General features: G+C 42.4%; 1 protein-coding gene across 1 annotated transcript in view; it reads right to left on the reverse strand.

Moving 5' to 3' along the window:
• Positions 1–289: 289 nt before the first annotated feature.
• hcn1 (hyperpolarization activated cyclic nucleotide-gated potassium channel 1) overlaps positions 290–22614 on the reverse strand; it is a gene marked incomplete at its 3' end in the record, with an annotated part of 58971 nt that continues 36646 nt past the window's right edge. The window contains exons 5-8 of the mRNA XM_084572928.1: positions 18138–18284; positions 14443–14683; positions 9537–9701; positions 290–1410 (exon numbers count right to left, since the gene is read on the reverse strand). Of these exons, the coding sequence (XP_084429054.1) occupies positions 290–1410; positions 9537–9701; positions 14443–14683; positions 18138–18284 (1674 nt within the window). The remainder of the gene's footprint in view (positions 1411–9536; positions 9702–14442; positions 14684–18137; positions 18285–22614) is intronic.

Here is a 22614-nt window from a genome sequence, read left to right on the forward strand (position 1 = left end):
CACACACACTCGCGCACCCATTCAACCATATACATATATATGGTGTAAAAGAAAAAGAGAGATGTATCTGTATAATATACATTCTTAAGTTTAGGGAGACAAAATTGTCTAAAATATAATACAAGGGCTTATATATACAGGATTTCTATGAGGTTACTTTAGAAGAAAATTGGAGAAAAACAAAAAATGCTGAAGTTCCTCATTTTTTACCTCTTTTGTTCTAACTCCATTCTTTTTAAAAATGAATTCAAACATGTTTAAAAAAAGAAAGGGAAAGGGGAAAATGGGATCATAAATTTGATGCAAAACGCATTTTGTCTTGCTCAGTCTCTGTACTGCTCAGGACAGAATCTCTCCTAGATCCGGGGGATTCCCTGTGCTGGGCTGAGGATGATGATGCTGCTGCAACTGCCGCCGCCGCCGCCGCCGCTGCGGCCGAGCGCACCGGGGGCAACGCTCCTGACGACATCTGGCGGAACAAATTGACCCGCTGGGGCACTGTGGTGCGGATGCCACTCTGTAGACTCATTCCCTGGATTGCCGCCGCTGTTGGTGGCACAAAGGAGGCCAGAGAGTCTCCTGAGGCCGGATGCACTCTGGGCCCCAGAGATGTGTCATGTGGCAGTGATGGTTGGGAGGCCGATAAGTGTCGGACATCTCGACTCAAGCTGCCTGACTGAAGAGCCTGTGTGCTCTTGTGTATGTCTCCTCGCTGAGGTGAAGGGACCTGCTGCTGCTGAGGTGACGGCTGCTGCTGCTGCTGCTGCTGCTGTTGTTGTTGCTGCTGCTGCTGCGCTGCAGAGGATGCAGCTGCAGCTGAGACAGCAGGCTGCTGAGCAAGCTGTTGCTGTGTGGGTAGAGATGGCTGGGAAATGGGCTGCTGGATAAGTGACAGCTGGGAGGCTGTGCGAGAGCCGTACTGGAAGCTCCGGCTAGCCAGAGGGGTCTGCACAGGCGGACTACACATGGCAGCCGTGAAGGAGCAGGGCGACATGATTGCGCCTTGCTGTTGTGGGTTGGTTAAGGAGGAATTGAGGTTGCCATGGGAAAGACTAGGAGCTGGGTAAATCCCCTGTGCTGCAGCAGCAGCAGCGGCGGCAGCAGCTGGCAGCATGCGGGCAGCAGAGGCATTGGCAATAGCCGAAGCACTGTAGGTCAGGGGAACAGAGGACTGCTGGAGCTGGTTGGTGCCGAAGGCAGTGAAGGGCGCTTGAGCCGGTGAGTTAATGATGGAGTTTCCTGACATTGGTGTTGAGTTCATCCCGGTGACCGACTGCTTGCGGTCCACCATCATCACCATCTCCCTGTCCTGACGGATAATCTGCTTCAATATCTCGTTCTCCTGCGTGTTGAAAACGCCGGCGTTCAGATCCTTCTGGAACTTCTGCAGCAGCAAGGAATTCTTCTTCCCTGTTGGGACGCAGTCGAGAGAGGTGAACACATACAGCCATGGCAAAGTTTGGTTAGACTACACCACAGGAAAAGGGCAGGAAACAGGACAGTAAAGATGCAGCTTATATGTTTAGCGCATGCACTTTTTTTTTCTCTTCCTAACACAAACACCAGATCAAACATCTTCTCGGATCTGCTAAATTGGCTCCACTGATTTCAATCTTACAAGCTGCATCTTTTCATGTCCTCTATGCACTGTTATACTGAATAAAAAAACATGAGGGACATTTAATGGTAATGATTATGGGAAATACACAGTTTGAGAGGAGTGAAGGACACAAAAGGAGACAAAGATTACTGAAAGTGTGACGTGATAGCGTAGACTGTGAATGTGCTGATGTGGACAGTGAAACAGAAGAATACTTATGAGTTGTACCCACACATCACATTACTGGACAGTTTTTTGGAAGGAAGACTAAAATGTCTTAAGTCTAAGCTCTAAATCACATTGACAATTCATCTACAACACAACACAAGGACAGCTAATATGTTTTTTTAAGTACTTCCACTTTACCTTTACCTAACATACTACCTTAACTGGAGATGGATAGCAAATATAAATATAACTAAACTTTCCTTCTCTTATCCTCATCATTAGAATTTGTATGGGATTTTCTTGAGATTTCATTTCAAATCTTCAAAATACACTTATGTTTGACTCAGTGTTTGCCAAAATAAATTAACACACTATTCCTATAATACACTAAACAACTGGTTTTTAAAAAGTACCCCAGTTGTGCATTATAACGGACATTGTGAGCCAAAGGGAAACTCTTTCCCAGACTGTTGCGAGTCATGGACCGTGGTAATATACGCTTGACAGATGGCTTTTTTTTAACATCAACCACCTTCTGCAGTGATGGGAGCTAAACTGTCGTAAAATGTTTAGTGGCAATGATGGCATGAAAGATGTCTTGAAACTGATCTTTTGTCGAAATAGCAGCCGCGTTTGAACGACAACAATAAGGATCTATTTAACATATTTACTTTGAGTGACCATGTCCGAATGTCTTTAGAGGATGTGTTTCCTGTAATTACTGTTGACCTTGTGTATCGACAAGCTGTGAAGTGTTGTCGGTAAAGAAGACGGAGCGGACTTTTAGTGTGCTGAAGGCTTTAGCCTCAGTCAATCAATCATTAAGCCCTGTCCTTGAGGGAAGAGGATTTCTGCACAGAGTTTACCATTTAGCAGCGCTGGCTGGGCTGGCTTTCTCCTCAAGGCTGCCGGTAAGCCATGCATTCAACTATAAGACAGAACTATCGCTGCTGTGGCTCCTGAAAATGGATTAATGTCACTTTTTGCAGCACCTCTCTCGGAGTCTAGCTCTCGGTTTGACGTCGACTGCAACAATCGCTACAGGGTTCGGGGAGTTAAGAGCTAAAACAGGCACCACATACTGACTATAAGACTACTGTTAACTTACAAGACTCGGTTCATTGCATTTTTAAAGGTGACAGGATTAATCTCTGGAGATTGGAAGGACAACACATATATGTATGTCAGAGCGTTCGCTGGTTTGACAGGAAGTGTGGTCAAAAGAAACACTTAGCAAGAAGTTTATCTGACCTTTAGAGCTGTATACACATATACATTGAAGTTATTTTGGGAAGCTAATCATTTCACTTTACCAACTTCTTGAAATCTGGTGCTTTCCTAGGCGGCATCATGGCTTCATATATAAAACTGAAGGTCTTTTCAGTGAGCACTGGTAGAATTTACAAGTATACACCATTTACAATAGGTTAACCTATACTAGTTTAATGTTCGGCTGTTCATTACTACTGCAAGTCAAGATAGAAACTTGGATGGAAAGACTGTATAAATGGTACACCTTACAAACAAAAAGAAAAAAACAAGAATAACAGCAACAAAAGCCAAAACTCATGGGTAAAGAAAGGTATCTTTTTTTTTTCCCTCAAACAAAACTAAACTTTAAATAAACCTGATTTACCATTATTTACCCAAATCGGAACAAAATCATCATAAAACTGAAAATAAATCAACCAACACAACAACCAACCAAACAAAAAAAAAATCCCCACAACACCATGATGTTAACAAACACCATATAAATAATGAGGACTGCATTACTGCATAAAAAACGAAGAAAAAAACAAAACAAACGAACAACAACACAAGATTTTGAAAGACAAGTTCGGACCATAGACAGCATAAAAGAAGTGGATGTAGCGACCATGTCTTCACCCATTGGTTTATGAAGTTAATTTTGAAGCCTTGAGTTTGGTGCGTCGTCCGCCGCCATCTTGGATTTTGGAGCTAAAACTGAGTGTGTTTAAACGGACAAACGTAGCACTAGAGAAACGACTTATGGAAGCGACTTATCAATCACAAGGCAGCCACGCCCTAAAGAAAACCTTGCTTTATCGTGCTTTTTACTCTAAATATAATGATAATTTACAGAACAAATACAAATCTGTACTGAACACTGGGAGAATAAACTATTAAAATATATGAATACATTCTTATAGACGTCTATACAGTGTTTTTGCAGTACCTGCTGGTAAAATAACGCAGGTTTAAGACACTTTTGCATTAGTTGCCTTTGAAGTTAACTGTTTCAGGAATAACTACCAATCTAAATTAACATATCCCGCCAACGATTAATATAGCATTTTACAACATCGCATATAGACTTGTTAAAGCCTGGACCTCACAGTATGTCTATGTCTTTGTTTTGTGTCAAACATTTAGAGCTGGAAACGTTTTAGATAAGTCCATCTTCAGTGTTAAGAAAAATGTATCTATCCCACTGCAGTCCCGATAAAAGCCTTACGGTATATGAAAAAATAATCTGAGGATCCAAAAGGAGTATTTGTTTGTATTTTGTCCATTCCAAGAGAAGAACAAAATCCAAGTTTGCATTTAGTTTGGTGTTTCTATCATGCGCTAACCAATCAATGTACAGTACACTTACGTGTAGTCCCTCAAGTCTACAGTGACTTGTCCAAATGTTCCTCTTGTGCACAGAAGTTGGAGCTAAACCTTAACATAAAGCATCGGACGTACGATTGTTCTCAGTTCTGACAGTGCAGACTACAACAAAGGGGTACTACAAACCATAAGAAAGTTCCTGCTGTCTACAATTAGCTTCACTTTCCAGACCTGGAGGCTGCGTCCACTCATTTTAAACATGTCCATGGTTCAGACACATTCTTCATTCTGACTTGTAACCTGTATAGAAAACGAATAATACGTTTTTTTTGTCACTTCACTCAAAGAGCGTGTTGTAGAAGGGATAGCTAAAATATTTTAGGGTTTAGGGTTTTACCCACACTTAAATTTGTAAGCCAGTAGACTGTAGAGGCAGTAGAAACTGCATTTCTTATGATTGCTGTCAGTTTCCAAAGTTATTTACACAAAAGACAGACTTCATATTTCAAGTCAGACAATCAGAAACAAACTCTTTCCCTTGGTGAAAACATGAATAAATAATGAAATGAGACCTCGGCATGTGACAAAAACTGTGTGTGGCATTGCATTAGTAAAGTTTTTACTAATCTGCAGACATGACTTTACTTGTGAATGCACTTTGAACAAAAAATTCAAAGATTAAAAATGTCACACCAACAGAGCTGAGTATGTGTTCATAATCCAGTCGATTATTCTGTGGAAGACTCTGTTTCAAAATAAACATGGCATGTGACACTGAATGAGATCTTTTTGTTTCGTTGATTGTCTCAGTTGTTGACATTTTGAATGTGTCCATCAAAACATCTGGACTAGTGTGGGTGAGTTATGTGTCACTGATGCAGGAATTAAACAGTCAGTGTAGCCTTCAGCAAGAGGTCAAACTCTTGGAGGATGAATTTGAGACCGGATCCATTTAGCAAGCCCTAATAGGTCAATTTGCCCCTGTTCGAGTACTGGAATTGGAATAAAGTGTTTACCTGATGCCTACTCGTCGGCCAGGACACTCTTGAAAACGAGATGTGCTCGTCTCAAGACGGACTCCTGGTCAAATAATTTTTAGATAGATAAAAGATAATGTCAAATGTGCAACACGTTATTGGTTTCAAAGCATGGTTACTTTTTTCTTTCGTTTTTTTTAGAGCAAGACAAGCATGTAACCAAATGCAGTTCAAATATAGAAACGATACAACCAGCACGGATCATGACAAAGTATTTTCCCTCGTATGAGACAAAACCCCCATTCATGGTTAGTCTGAAAGGATGGATTGAACCTGTACCACTCTGAGAGAGTGGGCAGCTATCATTTTCCAACACTTAGTGAAAAGCTAACTTAGTGAAAAAGGGCAAATGTAGATTAGGATTGGTTAGGTCATAGGGCATACAGTATGTTGTGAAGGGCACAGTGAAACACATACACTTCACCAAAGGACATTTTTATTATTTTAAATAGTGTGCTATTCCCCAAATAAATCCAACCTCGTCCCCTGTGAATTACGTTCACATGCAACTAAATCACAAAAGATGTTTCAAATATAGAAAGCACTGGCTGTATAAAAAGGTAGATGAAGCCTGGGATATCAACCATAGGATTTCTGAAGAGCATTTTTGAAGCTCAGTATCGGTAGCTCTGGCAGTTGCCAAACTTATTTCACACTTACTGAAGGTTAACCAGATGTCTACTCCAAACTAGCTGACACCTTATCAAAGAAGTTGTCGGCGTGGCTTTATTTTGCTAAAACCTTTGACTCTACTGTATATAAAGGTGGATGAACGCTCCCATAGGTTTTCTGGGGAGCAGTTTTGAAGCTCAATGTTGGTGGCATGAGGAGTCGCCATCTTGCCAGGGCCTGACTAAATTAGGAGTAATTAAAAAATGGCAAGAAGTGAAGCATGAGGCCAGCAAACATGGGTGGATGAAGCCAAGGCAGATGGCTAGCAACCTCGGCCGGCGCCCACCTGTCACTCAAAGAAGCCCCGCCCTTAACTATATAATTAAACTATAAACTTTATAATATAATTTAAATGATAGCTGGGATAAAAATGTAATGTATCTATAGAGATGAAACGTTTTCTTTATGTAGCAGGATGTTGACGTATTTATTTCTTCTGTAAAGTTGGACATTTAACGTCGGAGACTGAGCCTCAAGTGGTCATTTGAGGAACTGCAGTTTTTGGCGCTTAAATGTTGGCCTCATTTCTCAGCCCTGGAGGTTGCTGCTTGTTAGAAAGTAGTTAGACATAAAAGTGTGCATGCTGGAGTCTGTATGGATGAATTTGTAGCTCATAGCCTGAGATTAATGTTTTTTGTATTAAACTAGGAATCAGTCTTATGAAGCATTGTGAAATTTAAACATAACCACCAAACAAGCTAGTTTTTGTTAACTACATCTTAGGCATGTCTTAGCTGGCCCGAGTAGAGCTTGTTGCACTGAAAAGCTAAAATACTACAAATATAAAATGTTCCAAGTATAGTTGTATATGAACGTAATTCTGAGGAGACCGTGTCTCGGTGGGCGACACACATCTGTTGTCGGATTCTGATTGATTTGGACTCTACAGTATTTCAATGTTGAGTCAACACTTGGGTTACAAAGCAATTTGCAAATATTGATGTGCCTGTCTGGGGCAAAATAATACACAAACACAAAGCCATGGCAAAGAAAAAAACCCAAAAAACAACTAAAACCGACAGAAAAGTAGATACAGACTGCAAGCTGGAACCACTGATATGAGACGACATTGGCACAATCATTATGCAAATTCATCCTTAGTTTTCTACAGGCGATAGTGTTTTCTGGTTAATATAATAAGGAAACAGATCAACAAACATTATGGCTTATTTCGTATTATTATTACTATATAATCAATCTATAAATGCACCAAATCCTTTAGACGCCTCAAAAGAAAATCTGGAGCAGTAACGCTTTATCATTTCAAGCCTAGCTCAGTAATAATCCTTTGATGTTATATAAGGAATTAGAACATTTCTAGTAGGCCTTAGATACTTCACTGTGGTGTAGTAACAACATAGACGTAGGGTAAAGAGTTCACTGTAAATATTCGTAATGAGATTAGCCAACTCAGGGTTTGGGTCATACTGCAATATCTGATGGTAAAACACATCAACTGGTCAAAATAATCCTCATAACACACTTACAGTGTGTACACTAAATGTCTGAGAAGATTCTTATGCTTGTTACATACTCTGCAAGAAGCGAGAAATTTGTTCTTGCTCCTAGGGCTGCGAGAACAAGAACAAAGTTCGTTCTAGCCAGGTAATTTATAATTCACGAGAAACTCAAGTGCGAACTCTGGGGAAATCCTCATGGGCCCCCTCCACTGCAGCATACGTCACACACGCTAAGCATTGTGGGAGATGTGGGAGAGGCACTTTTCTTATTATTTTCAGATGTCGGGCAGTCGTTTTGACGACTGTTTCCGTCAGATCCGTTCATTAAGCATGCGCCCACACACATTAGGCCGATCTCTGCGAATATTAGCATCTGGGAGCTAACAGAGCAGAAGCTAGCATTTCCGCTTTACCGCATTAACCACGCCCTCTTCCATTTTCTGACCAATCACAGAATAGTTGTTGGACACCACACGAGAAAAAAGTTCTGCCGGTTGATGTGTCGAGAACAAGCTGCGAGAAATCCCAAACGAGGGCTGCGAGAACAAACTTCTAGCTTCTCGCGGAGCATGTGACAGCCTTTATTCATTCAGGTCATCGTATGTCTTAGTATTAAAGTTTATGAATATGTTGCACCTCTCATCCAAAAAGCTTCTTTGTTTCTGAACAGACTGCTGGGAATCCCAAGTTTGGACAGTTTGGAGTCTTGACTTGAGAAGTTATTTTCTTCTGTTACCTGTTTCCCAGATGTACAGCTCTTTGCGTTCCTTGATGCATTGAGACGCATCATTACCATATTGCTGTGGTCAACAATAGGGTAAACGGCACTAACGGCACTCAACAACTCCACAAGAGGTTAAAAAGTCTCGGTTTAGAGACAAAGAAGCCTTTTTAGATAAGAGAAACCACTTCAAAATACTTGAAGCACGATCCGAATGACTGAGGATCTTCACAGATATTTAGTGTTTAATGAGGATTATTATGACCATTTGATGTCCCAGACACAAATTTTAAGGTCTCACCCCAACAACCATACAAGAGATGGACTCCCGCCAGTCTTTTGGATGAGAGGTGAAACATCTTCGAGAAATTTCAACCACGTTCTTCCTACTTTTGGTTCCTACTTCATGTTAAATGAAAATCAAGGGCGCCTAACTTCTACTCTACATCAAACGTGTGTAATTTCTGTCAGTTTTTTTTTAATAATTTAAAAGTAATACATCGTATTAGAGCAGACTGAACACATTTACAAAAAGGACAGGGAGAATGTGCGACATTAGGGTCAAACAACCAATTATTGCCCCGTTTGTGTTACATACATGTGCCCCTTTTTAAATCCTACCAAGTCTGCAGGTATCTGAATTATTATCATTATTTCAACTCTTATCTGTCATGTTCGAGTTCCTCTTTAAACATTTCTCTGTTGATGATAAAAGAATGATTTAATCAACCAATACAAGGTCCTGCTTCAGTAAACCGGGCTGGACCTGATGCGACAGCTTTCTTGTCGCCTGCCGCTGCGTTCTTTTGGTGGGGTTTGTGTCTGGTTGATTTGGAGAACTCTGATATTGGACGGGGTGCTGCTCATACCCAGGAGTGCAGATGAGTGGAAAGAGGGCCAGACACACATGCATGTGAGGTTAGCTTCCATCCACTCGCTGGCATCCAGTGGGGGGGTCAACACCAAACCAACGTGGGGGCGACCTGACTCCCTCCCGGACAGCGACATGCACTGCCTTCCAGTTAATCCAACCACAAAACGCTACTTTGGTTCTTTAGAAGGATTAATGCTGGTTACAACAACATTTTCTTTAATGTGAGTTAAGACAAAGAGACTAAAGTTAAAAAAAAAAATAAAAAAAAAAAGGAAGATAGCATACAGGTCATGCAGCACAAGATGGCAGACACAATGCTTTTGTGAAATAGGGAGGCAAACAAATACTGATAAAGACAAGACAACAAGGCACGATGACAAGCAAGAGATTCGACCAATCAGACAGGACAGGTAGATGAAGGTCTTACCGATGCGGTCCAGTCGATCTATGGCAACAGTTTCAAAAGCACGTCGCATCATGGGGTACTCTTCTAGCACCTCGTTAAAGTGGTCGACAGAGAGGGAGAAGAGTCGACAGTAGGTGTCTGCACGCACACTCGCCGTTCGTCTGCCCTTGGTAAGCAGACAGATCTCTGCAACACAGACAGGCAGACAAAGGAAAACAAAGAATGTAAAAAAAATAAATAAAAATACTGGACAGCATACAGGAACAGGAGTGGAGAGCACAGAGGGACATAAAGGAAATCATCCCAGTAATTACAGTGTGGATTATCACAGAGATGAACCTTGAGCATAAAAGGGCACAGCAGTAGAAGTGAATGTAAATAACTTGAGAAGCCCATCAGCAGAGCTGTCACTTGCATTATACTAAGATAACTCATCATCCTGTAGCGGGCTAATAGTCTCATAATACAATATAGAAAAAAAAAGAAGCAGTGTCGGATAACACCAATGCACTGCAGCAGTTCTCGATTGTAATGCACAACAAAACAGGGATATGATATCAAAATATTCCTGTTTTCCTGTGAATCAATACGTATGAACCTCGTAGCCCCTGTCACACCTTGCAATAACACAGAACCAGTCTTCTTTACAGTTTGTGACCATGTTTAGCTGCCTACCTCTAAAATTAAATAAGAAGTTCACTATACATACTAACATTTCTCAGGTACAGTTTACAAATTTGACACCTCACTGCGATATTCAAGTACGTGGAGGTGAAAACTATTTGTAAGATTCATAAGATCAGTGTTAAAGAATCTGCTTTCACACCGATGATTAAAACATTATCGACAGTTTAAAGCGAAACTACTGTTTTTTTTACAACCTGGACCTTATTTCTGGCATAAAATACGGCAGTTTACTCACCCATATAACTTTTGTGTCATTTGTCGGATACTTACATCCGCATATATCCATATAGTGGGAGTGACTGGGGCACCGAAACACAGCGTCTAAATAACGTATTATTTGCCACAAAACTTGTTCATTTCACCAATATTCTGTTATGATACGTTAGTGCTATTCCCAGTTGAGTCCGGAGTTACCTGTAATTTGCAAATTACAGGTAAACAAGCCGACTGTCGCTCCCGAAGAACTACAAATGACACCAAAGTTATATGGGTTAGTAAACGATCGTATTTCATGCCAGAAATAAGGTCCAGGTTGTAAAAAAACAGTAGTTCCCCTTTAACAATATAAAAGGCAGCAATACAACAGCACACAAATACAAGTTAAAATCATTTTAAAGTAAATGTGTAGAGGTATTGTAAATGGTTTAGCACAGCTCTGTGTAACTGCATAGATTCCAGCATCTTCTTTAGCCAGCAGCAGTAATGAATATCTTTGCTCTTCTAGGTGACATGTGATGGTGACATCTGACATTCAAAGCGCCTGAACTCCTCCGCTGTATGAGGCAGAAAGTGTACAATTCCATCTAACCCTCCCGCCCCATTCATTGATCGCGCTATCCTTCTCCCTTCTCTTTCAACGCCGCTCAACCTCCGCCTCCGCATTTGCACTTCTTGTCCGGTCTCCTCCACAACTTCAGTCCTCATTAAATCGTTAAATGTTAACTTGTTATGGTGCGATCTTTTCTCGGCTCCGCCACGAGCTGTCGTGAAAATAGAGCACGGGGTGTGCGAGATGTGCGAGCAGCACGCTCAAGCTGTGGGTGTGAATAAGGTGTTAGTGCTGTTAGAACGGAAAAAGCTCCCTTTAAGTGGTACCTCTGAGCACAGGCAGACGCGCAGAGGAAAATAAGAGAGGGGGCAAGAAAAACCCGTTTCGTGTTCACAAATGGGGCGGACGGGGGCCGATTGAAAGACGGCGAATGAGTGTTCTGTCAATATGCTTGCGTGACAGTGAACTGTGGAAAAGTGGAGCTGAGCGATAGAGCTGAAGATAACTAATACCTCCCAAATTACCACCTGTCATGGCATAAAATTTGGATTGAGTTCAAACGGCGTATAAAATGCTCAGTCGTGACCATGTTGTTACCTCAGGTTTAAGTCTTTATGCAGATTTAACACTCATCTTACTGACAAGAAACCAAATAAGATAACTTCCCAAATGACTAACAGTTTTTAAATGTAGAATAAGGAACTTTTAAAAGGACAAGTCTGGTTTGATTTCTTTTTTTGCCAGCAGTAGAGAAATGGCACAGTGTTTATTTTAGTTTTTTTTTTTGCTCCTCGTTCATTTCATCAGGCTAAACTAAACCGCAGAAACGAGTGACTGTTCAAGAACATGAAAGCGTCATAGCAGAAAGCGGGACAATCTGTATTTTTAGCCTGTTTTCCTACTCCTACACCATATTCCAAGTCCTCATGTCAGCATCAAAACATTCAGCTATACTCTCGTTTTTTTATGTTCACATACGTCCATAGAAAGCTTTGGAAAATATGAGACTTTCGGTTACTTTAATCTCCTCTGTTCCTGGCAGGTTGCAAAACTGTCCAGTAAAGGCAGAAATAACCAGACCATTAAGCTCTTTGGGAAACCTTGGCGTATGCTGGTGTATTTCAAGGTGTGCTTGTGTGTGTAAGTCAAGGACCTGTTAACACTTCCCATGATCTGGTTTGACACGTGTCTGTTGCCTTGTCACCAAGCATCACCGCTGACCCCCGGAGCATTGTGGATAATTTGCCATCACTTCATGTGTCACGTACTCTCATGGCAACCAGCTCATCTTCCCTTCTCTCTCTCTGTGTATGACTGGGACTGAGGAGAAGGAGGCCCACATGACTAAGACATTCAAGCCCAATAGGGATTTTCATCTGCTGTCTGTCATTGTTCTAACATTATACTCTATTAGTTCCTCTGCCTCACAATGACTTCACTGCAGAGCTGTGTGGTACCAATATGTAATCCCATTCAACCAGGCCCTGGAGCGATTACTATGATACCTTTTCAGCATGCAGGTGTGGCATTGACCGTGGTTGGAGGTGCTTTGTGACCTACTGTCCTCATAGATGTCCTGCTCATTACTATGCTAATAGTTTCCTGTGGCTGGGCTCAGTTTTGTTCCTCCCTCTGCTTCTGTCTCTGCCTGCCTCACTGATTTCTCATTCTAGCCACGGTTTGGCCTGGTTGTAAGGAGAGTGTGAATCATCTTAGAAAAGAGGGGAGAGTGAGGTGCCTGGCACAGCCAGCTGCTACCAACTCGGGGCTCATCTACTAACGCCGGGTAAAAATACCAGCAGGGCAGAAGGCAACAGCAGGTGGCGGGCACCGACAGAACACAACGAAATGAACAGTGCAACCTTTTATATGTTGGACAGACACTGTGGGCGTACGCAGTTTTTAATTAAAAGATTAATTGATTCATTAAATTGGAACATCCGCCATGCACTATGCATATGTCTCTCATGCTCTCTGCACGTTTTCCCCTTTCACTGAAAACCATGCCGATGTGATGTTTCACAAGGTTAACATGGAGTCTAATATTCTGGTTAGATAAACCTTTTCCTAAACTTACCAAAAGAACATTTTTACTTTATCTCTGTGCACGCCCTAGGCTACGACGGGGATGAGTGCATTTCTCCGATTCAAACAGCGTTGCCTTCTAATCTGAACCGGTCCCCTGCAGTGAGTTTATTTTTCACTCGGCTGTTAAAGCCCTTAACATTGCTTGACGCCTAGAAGGTAGGAAAATAAGAAATAAAACTTCAGCTAGGTAATGAGATCGCCAGAATCTTCACTGTGATGGACAACCTCTGTATAAAGGATATTTTTTTTGCTATGTTAAAATATTTTCTTGACAATTAATCTCTTAATCCACAAAGTAGTCTGCAGATTATTTAGTGAAAATGATAAAAAATGCCTTTGTGGAAGCTAAAACTAAAATAATTGCATCATGATGAATTCATGTAGCATAATGTTATCACTCATCAGCTTAGTCAGAGCTTCCAACCTTAATTGCTATGCCCAGACTGGAGACAGTAACTGCTGAAGCCCCGGAGGATGCAGAGCTTGAATGAGATGTGCTGCTGACCTCCTCTTCTTGTTTTGGGGTTGCAAGATAAGATGGTGCACGCGACATTAGTCCTGTGGTTTGAACAACCAGGGGGGGAAAAAAAGACGCCGCCTTTCTCTTTTGATTTGCTGCCTTCCTAAGCTCGCCTTTGAGACACGAACTGCATGGCAGAGACACACCAAAGTGAAGGTATTCTTAGCTTCCTCAGCCTCCTTCCATAGTTGGGATGGACTCGGGAGATAAAATATGCAAGAACCTCTAAAATAGGAAGCTTTTCTTTGCTTTCACACACACAGACAGACACGCCACGTCTGCCTAAGGATTTTGTCAAGAGTAAACAACGCGCAGCGAAATTACATTTGACGTTTAAAACATTAATGATATCTGTAGCGTTCTGGAGGGAGAACGGGAACCGTGCCGAGAGAAGAGAGAATCAAAGCGGAGAACGTGATGAGGGAACTGCTCCTGATTTGAAACAGTAGCTTCTCTCGGTTAGTGCCAAGTTAACGTAACGTATGGAGGGGGAGAAGAGTCTATATATGTGTGTGTGTGTGAGGGTGAGAGTGAGAGTGAGAGTGGGGGAGGGACCTCTGTGTGTCCTAAGGGATGCCTGATCCACGCCTTGGCCGACTCCAGCAACCAGATGAGAGGTTATGTAACGACGGAAGCTGACTTGCGTCCAACGCTGGTTAATGAGAATCCACATTTACAATAATTCAACTTCAAACGGCATCAAACGCAAGGCCTCAGGCTCGTCTCAGGTCTCGGTATGAAAGCATGTGTGACTCTGAGTGGCATGTTCCACCATATATCATTCATGTTTGCATATTTTCATTTGAAAACTATCAAAAGCAAAAAATATCTGGATCTTTACAATTAAATTTTCAGATTCATACCTCCAAAGTAGGATCCATCCGTCAGCTTCATCTCCTTGTTGAATTTGGTGATGACGCTCGCGACACCGTGTTGAATGAAGTACATCTTCTTCCCGACCGTGCCTTCCCTGATGATGTAGTCGTTTGGCTGGAAAACCTCAAACTTCAACTTGCTCAGCATCCCCGTCACAAAGTTGGGGTCGGCGTTGGCAAACAGGGGCATGGTGGCCACGAGCTTGCGGCAGTTGAAGTTGACGATTTCCTGGCGGAGGAAAGAAAACAGAGAAGTGTGGATGAGAGGGAGGCTATAAATAACTCCACATAAATCTGAAAATATGAGCATCGGTTAGAAACACAAAACACCACCTCACATATTTCACGTTTGCGTCAGCTGTCTACAAACAAAAATGAATTTGGACGCATATTGCCGCTTTATCCCTAATACCTCTAAAGCACATCCCGTCTCTCCTGAGGAGGAACTTTTTGGCACATGACTCAGATCCTGATGAGTTTGCTCTCTGGTGCCGGCTGCAGGCCATCTCTCCGTTCTCATCCTGTCCCCTCAGACCCAGCAGGAGATTAGGAGCTTGTTGTCTGTTTACCCACACATCTTTGTTGCCGTGCAGATGGAAAGCTGGGGCATTTGGCAGGGCTGCGCTGTTGACCCCGCATGAGGGATAACTCTCCTCCAGTGACAACAGGACATTGACGTTAAGATAACCAATTTCCGCGCGGCTTGCTAGCTAGACGCGGGCAACGCGAAGATATATTAGCTCAACCTCAGATGCCGGTGTCAGCAAATGCAGCGGGGGCTCTGACCCCAATCACGCACCAGAACTAATGAATTAGATAGTAAGCAGTTTTCATGCCCAGCCGGGATTCCTCATGGGGAAACAATCTTTGCCTATTTAAAGATTTGTCATACGGCAGAGAATAAGAGGGAAGAGGGGCGGCGAGGGACACATGGAACAGCAGAACAGTCTGGCTGTTTGCATATTTCAGCTGATTAGCTACGATGTATTTAAATGAATTATGCATTTTGCATGTTATCATTGTAAAGTCAACTCAGAGAAATGTTAAACTTGCCCAATATCGTCAATTATCACAACAAATCTTAGTTTTTTTAGCAATTGTTATTGGTTGTTATCGTAGCTGTTGAAGAGTGAATCCTTTAACATAAGAAACAACCAGGTCTTTCTTTTGGTGGTGTTCAGGTTGGCTTGTTGGCCCTGTGCATTGTGTTTTCTGATACCACAGCTTATCAATGTGATGCTTCTTAGGAGCTAAAAATATCCTTGAATGTAACAAAGGTCAGATTCTTAAAGAGGTTCATACCCGAAGCTCTTGAACAGCAACAAGTGTTCAATGTGATCGATTGCCTGTCCTAAGCAAGTTGACTTTTATAGCCCGACAAAATAAATCCGAAGCAGCAGGCGGGTTTTGGAAAAGATTTGCGGACGCTGAAGTGGAGAAATATATATAAAGAAAGCGCTGATACCTGGGCTGAGAGGAGATGTTAACTCCCGCGACACAGAAAATGTTAATTTATTCTCAATTTGTGAAGGATGATTGCTATGCTTACAACAAAGTCATAAAATACTGTTTCAGTCTGAATTACCAGCAGCCAGCAAAGCTGTGCCATTTTCTTTTTTTGACGTTCTTCTGCAAGACTTGTGATAAATGACGTGCCAAAATCAGTAACGAGTACACTTTCACTGATTCTGGATTCTCCAGCTAGTCTGAGTGCTTCAAAGCGGCGCTGACTCTGATCCCGCATTGACCTGAAAGATTGTGCCGGATCACGTCGGGCCGATGCTCGGCGGCAATCAGCCCGACTCGGGGTATTAGTCTGTCTACCTGAAATATGCCTGGCTCTACTGGCATTAGTCTGCTCTGCAGCTCAGTTAAATGACTTCTGACTGAGGGAAAGCCCTGCTCTCTCACTCTCTCTCTCTCACTCTTTGTCTTTCAAACTAAACTAATGGCCACTTTACTTCAGAAGCCAATTGGGCCAAGCCTCACAAAGCAGTGTTGACATATATACCCTTTATCAACAGGGAAGGCCCCGTGCCAAAGTCTGTATCTAATTAATTGTGCCATAGCTTACATATACATATACATAAAATACATAAAATACATATAGAAGTAGAGGTGAGGGGAAATTTTTAAAAGCCAGACCCTTACAGTAGCCAGATCTGGAGTGAAAAGGACAATAAATCCAACTACAACTAAATGCTGATTCAAAATGAACCACTATTTTAAGTCCAGTTTCCCTGCACTGCACTTTTCTTACATATCCTGAGCAGGTTCTGAGCTGCATCGTATTTCATATTTCCGATGGCCACACACACGCTCCTGTCGTATCGCCCTAAAGCGACCTACTTCTGTGACAAACGATCAGATAAAGACCTTCATTTTTAGACACGGGGTATAAACAGGGCGCGCGGCTGACTTTGGAGGGGCCGGCGCAGAAGTAGCCGCCATCCGATTGGAAAGACGCCGACCGCAAAGTGAAGCCGGCGACGGACGCTTAGAGGAGAAGACGCAGAATGTGACTTCAGAGGCACATTAGCTTTAGCAGTAAAATCAGCATGATCTCATTTAGTTTCAATTAACGTTCACATGCTTGCTTTAACATCTTAAATCTGTTAACTAAATTGTAGCTGTTCAAATTTCCTTGATTACAAGCTTTTTAAGGAATCAAGGAGCGTCTAAGCTGTTACATATATCTTAAGCTTCCTGTTTTTGCTCTGCTATGACTCTGTTTTTCTTTCTCTGGTCAATCCCATGGGAATAGCCTTTGTTGTGCAGCACTGTCTGGATGCAGATTTTATTGCGCACACACCCATTGCATCCTAGATTATAATGCCTCTGCTCAAAACTCAAGATTCCTGAACATAACCAGTCCAGGATTTGGAGCTAATTTGGCAGAAAGGCCGAACAGTGAACTTAACCTTTAGGGCTTTCTGTGTTGTGAGTCATCCCTCGAATCGCCTGCAAGCGTGCAGCAGCTCCCAGCACCGCAGCATTCAACCCTGCAAGGTGACTTAATGGGGCTACATGAGAGAGATGCTCACGATCCCTGTGCTTGCTTCGCTTTTCATCCCTCTCTTCTCCCCGCGTCCCTTTGCGTAATTACCCATGTAATGTGCCGATACGAGAAGGTCAGCCAAGAACTCAAAAAATCTGATCCCTGACTTCACTGCAAACTTCAGCATTGCTTCTCGTCAACTCTCCTTGTGGATACAGCTCAGTCAGTTGATCCCGGACCTGTGCGGCAGCGTAGACGCATCAGACTTGTAAATATTATAAATAAAACAGCAGCTCCGGAGCTTGCGGGGGTTAATCACAGGTGACGGTAATCTATCTGTACAGAATAGTTTCATATCTTGTCAGACGCTCGGGCCTGGGTTCAGTCAGGATGTTGAGGAGAATCTGTTATGCTGGGATTTTTTTGTGTTTTTTTTACCTGACCTCCTAAGATAAGATGACAGGTATCTCAGATTGAGGTACTGCACATTTAAAGTTGCCAAATGAAGATTCGCTGCTCATCTTCAGGGGAACAAAAGCTGTCAGGAACTTCTTTGTGTGTATTTTTTTTTTTGTTACCTGCTCTAAAAATAAACCCTTCACACAGAAACTGAAGATTTATTAATGCTACCAAGGCGAGGAGCTTCTGAAATGCTGACATTAATTTTCAAGAGGAGCTGTCTTACCTCTTTGAGTGGGTCGTTGAGTTCACTCAGGATGTTATCCTCATCAAAGATTTTTCCTTGGTAACGGTGTTCGTAGTAGTCGTGGATTTTCTGCCGCATGTCTGCTGGAAGCTTGTGGAAGGACATGTATTGCTCCACTTGTTTGTACTGGAGAGAGGCAAAGGAAGCAGAACACATTTTAAAACATAATATATACACCAGTGTAGAGAGGTCTGTTGTGTTCTAGGTACACCCTTAAATAAACAGCAAACGCTGCACAAAAACGTTCGCCGGGTGCATATTTGCGTCTCGGTATTGAGGACAAGGCGTGCTCTCGCATAGTCACAGTGCCATGTCCTGGTTCTGTGCGTCGGCGAGAGGGAGAGGCAGAACGAGCGAGGCAGGTGGTGAAGGAAAGTAGGAACGAGTACAGGCCCTGGGCTGTGTCAGGCCAAGGTAGCAGTTCTGATTATCTCATCCATGCAGAAAGCCCGGTCCTAATAGGCAACCCAGCTATGATCTGATGTGAACTAGCAAGGTATACCCGGTATCCTGGAGAGATGCACTGGAGGAGGAGCTGCACAGAACCAGATGGTACAGATAATTATCTGGATCACTTCTTCATAATACTTGTATGTGTAGTACAAGGACACTATTAATTATTAGTGTTTGCTCAGAAGCCAAAATGATGCTGAAGGGATTTCCTGACTCCCCTCTCCTTTGCTTGTTCAACTTCAAATATATCTAAAGCACCTGGGAACTGCTTTTCTATATAAATATACACTATATACAGCTGTTTATGTATGAATAACTTCTCAAATTTAATTAGAAAATAACAAAACTGTGCCCAATCATTTAGCAGGAATCAATGACTCATTTGCATTAAACAGAACTTCCTGCACACAGTTATTCTGTTATATTTACTTCAGATACTATAGATAGGGACGTGCCAAAGAGTTGCTTTTAATTTCATCCTCGTGCATTTTCTTACTGCATGTGTACGGCTGGACGTAGCTCTTTTCCGCTGGTGCGGCACTGCCACTAACAAAGATGTAAGACGCGTCCTGCTTCCGGTAAATAATTCAGCCTTAGCGGGAGTTTAAATTCAGGCCACATTAACCTGAAGTCGGGTATTGACTCAAAGGAGAAGGAAAGATACTTCAGCTCATCTATTTTGATCAGCCTGTTTCCCTGCAGATTTCACCCCAGACAGGGCAGTGAACACTATCTTCCTTTCCACTCAACAGCCCTGACACCTAAAAAAAACAAAAAAACAACCCACAGTAGTGCCCCTGGTAATCATAGTAAAGCAGTAGTTAAGAGCCAGTGGCAGCTGTGAGGTTGGTCGCCCAGTCCAGTGCGGGCTCTTTGGCCCCCCGAGATGCAGGCAGCATCCCGAAACGAAATTTGTCAGTGAGGGAGAAGACACTCGAGCCACAATGCCTCCTTCATTGATTCCTCTCCCGGCTGCAGAAAGGTGATAAGGGACCAAGGTTTTGTTTGCGGGAAATTGATTTATTTTGAGTTCACACAGCCGAAGTTGGAGGCTGAACCAGACCATTCTGGTGGTCAAGGAGGGGGCACAGAGTCACGGCACAAATCCAGGCTTCTTAATGACTCATCCCCATTCACCCGTTAACCATAATTTGCAATTTTATCGTTTAGTTATCATCCAGTTGTTTTGTATTTGAGCCATTTAGATCCACGCTGACAAACGTTCTCATCGTCTCTCCTCATCCTTTCGTCCCTTACTCTAGAAATAGTCAGTCAGACCTACACTGTGGGATGTGTCACTTGGCAAGAAATTAACCCACTTCTTTTTTTTGCTGAATGCACGCATGGGGAGTTCCCGTTGGCATGATCCATCCTGGGGCACGCTGTTATCTTGCATGCCATGCTAATGTACGCTCTATGATCTATAAGATGTAGCAGTTACAAAACTTGGAGAAGCCGCTGTTGGGGAATGTGTGCCAAGGTAGAAATGTATGAGAATAAGCAGAAATAGATTAGACGCCCATCGGTGTATGTAGAGAATGATGCATTCAAATGCAGTCGACTTTGTATCCCTGGCTCTTCGCATTAGTTAAAGCTACTAGGGGAAAAAAGTAAAGCAAAATGTTTCCAGAAATGTCAATGGCACACGATGATGGTCCAAATTTTTTAGCCTAAAATCAGGATATAACATTTTAACAGGCTACCACAGAATCATATTTAACTGAGTGAAATGAGAGTGGTAATAATCCTCTCGTCTTCTCTCAAAATGTCAAACTGTTCCTTTAAGTATACACATAAAAAAATATGCATATGTTTAAGGTTTTCACACTTATGTGCATCCAAAAGTCGCTGTCTTCGAGAGGCTGTTGGCACATTTAAAGTATTCCTTTTGAGAGTAATATGTAATTGTAGTTTTATTTTACAGCTACAGATTTATTTTATGCCAGTATCGTATTTCAGGACAGATGACTTGGTCCGTTAGCTTTACATTAGACCCCAAACTATGGATGTGAAATGTGGAGCAGCTTCATCGCGCCTTAAATTATAACTCTTCTGCTGCTGAGTGGCACACAGCTGTACTCTTGCGGTGATTCAGCACCAGGGCATCACAGCAGGCACGTCTTGACATCATGCATACTTTACACCCTCATTTCCTTTCCTCTCCTCTCATGATTTCTCTGATTCCTCTTCTCTCGGTGGCTTTTGCTCACCGTGCCTTCCTTCCACCTTCTCGAACGATGGCCTCTAATCACATTCCATTTTTCCCTTTTTTCGCTATTATAATCAAGAATATAAAAAAAAAATATGCTACAAGTGCATTAAGAGCAGTGATTTAAGTGGAATCTACGGACACGGCTGATTGCGTTTCCTCCTTCTTCCTCATCATGTCCTTGTAATAAACAACCCCTGGACTTAGGTAACTTGTAACCTCACACCCACATCCATCTCCCCATCCGTGTTGCCAACCCCCCCCAGCTGTGGCAGTGATAGATGTAATGACTAGAGGCTCAGCACCCTGAACCCATCCCTGCTGCTGCTCAGCCTGCCCCACTGATATGCACAGCCATGCAGCAAATCAGCCCGTGGCTGAATCTGGCTACACACTGGGGCTCTGTTAGCAACGTTACATGGCATTCACGGCCTCAGAGCTGTCAGTTCGGCTCCTGGAGGGATGTTGAGAGGATAAAACGGGATGCAGATTAAGCATATTTGCCGTGAAGCAGATGTACATCACAAACTGAGCAAGAGGCATGCCACTAATTCAAACGGCGTCGAGCGGCTCTCTTGTTTGCTGTGGGCGACCTTCTGTCTGTAATTTTTGTTGGAATGTGCTGTGACGTGCATCTGGCTGTTCATGATCAATCATAAAATTATGCCTCTTCTATGTTATTTGCATCTGTTCGTCTAGATTCTTGAGTGCATTGACTTCATCTGTCAACAGCACCTCAGTTAACGAGTAGACGTGTTGATGATTAGAGTAACAAATGTCAGATGATGAATAATTTGCATATTGAATCGTATTGAGATCTTTACCTTTTTAAGTTTGTGTGCTTCATGTGGCTCTGTGTAATAATGACACTCTTGTTATTTCACAAAGGCGCACAAGTTAGAATCTGCAGTCATAACGACATGTTTTCGGTTCTGTTTGAAACGGCTTTGCAACACCGTGCCAAAAAGCACAGAGGGCTGGTGTTTCTAGATTGCACTGACCATGGGAACAGCTGGCAAGGTCAGACCATCACACTCGACTAAATTGAAAACAGCTAAATGCTTTTATAAGCAAGGTGTAAATTAATGAACTGGTATTTTAGCATGTCCTGTTATAGCCACTGCCAAGGTGACTGAGTCGATGCTCTGATAAGAGTTATGGTTGCGGCCCACTGCGGGATGAATGATGTGCACTTTGGGTATCAGTCCCTTCCTGGCTTTGTGCAAGTACATGTTTGTGTGTGTGTACGCCTGGATAAACACTACAGGGTTGTAACTAACAGTTTGTTCTGTTCATCTTTCAAATTACTGCAGAGCTGAACATTTTGGACAATTGCTTCATTAGTTGGTTAATAGAAAAACTGATGAATGTGATAATTTAAAGGGAAAACACACTCAACCTTCACTGACTCCAGCGACTGAAATGTGTCGATTAGCTGCTATTCTTTGTCCTTTCTGATAGTTAAGTGTATATTTTGCAGTTTTATACTTTAAGTCAAATGCCTTTCAGTGTTTTCTGACAGTTTACACACAAAAGAACTGAAAAACAAGAACAGTTGATAACTGCATCTTGGATCTCCTGCTTATTTTATCAGTGTAAAAAAACATGAGCCTCTTAATCTCAGGGTTGTGGGTTCAAGTCCCATGTTAGGTGCAAGTATTTAAGGCACCTAACCCCAACACCTGCTCCTGTATCCTGTATAACCTGTATATATTCAGTTTTTGTCCAAAAGTACTTTGTCCAAAAGTACTTTGTTTGACCAGCAGTTCATAAAGAAGAACTAAAGCTAAAAAA

The sequence above is a fragment of the Chelon labrosus genome, assembly GCF_963514085.1.
Source record: "Chelon labrosus genome assembly, chromosome: 22".
NCBI classification, from domain to species: domain Eukaryota; kingdom Metazoa; phylum Chordata; class Actinopteri; order Mugiliformes; family Mugilidae; genus Chelon; species Chelon labrosus.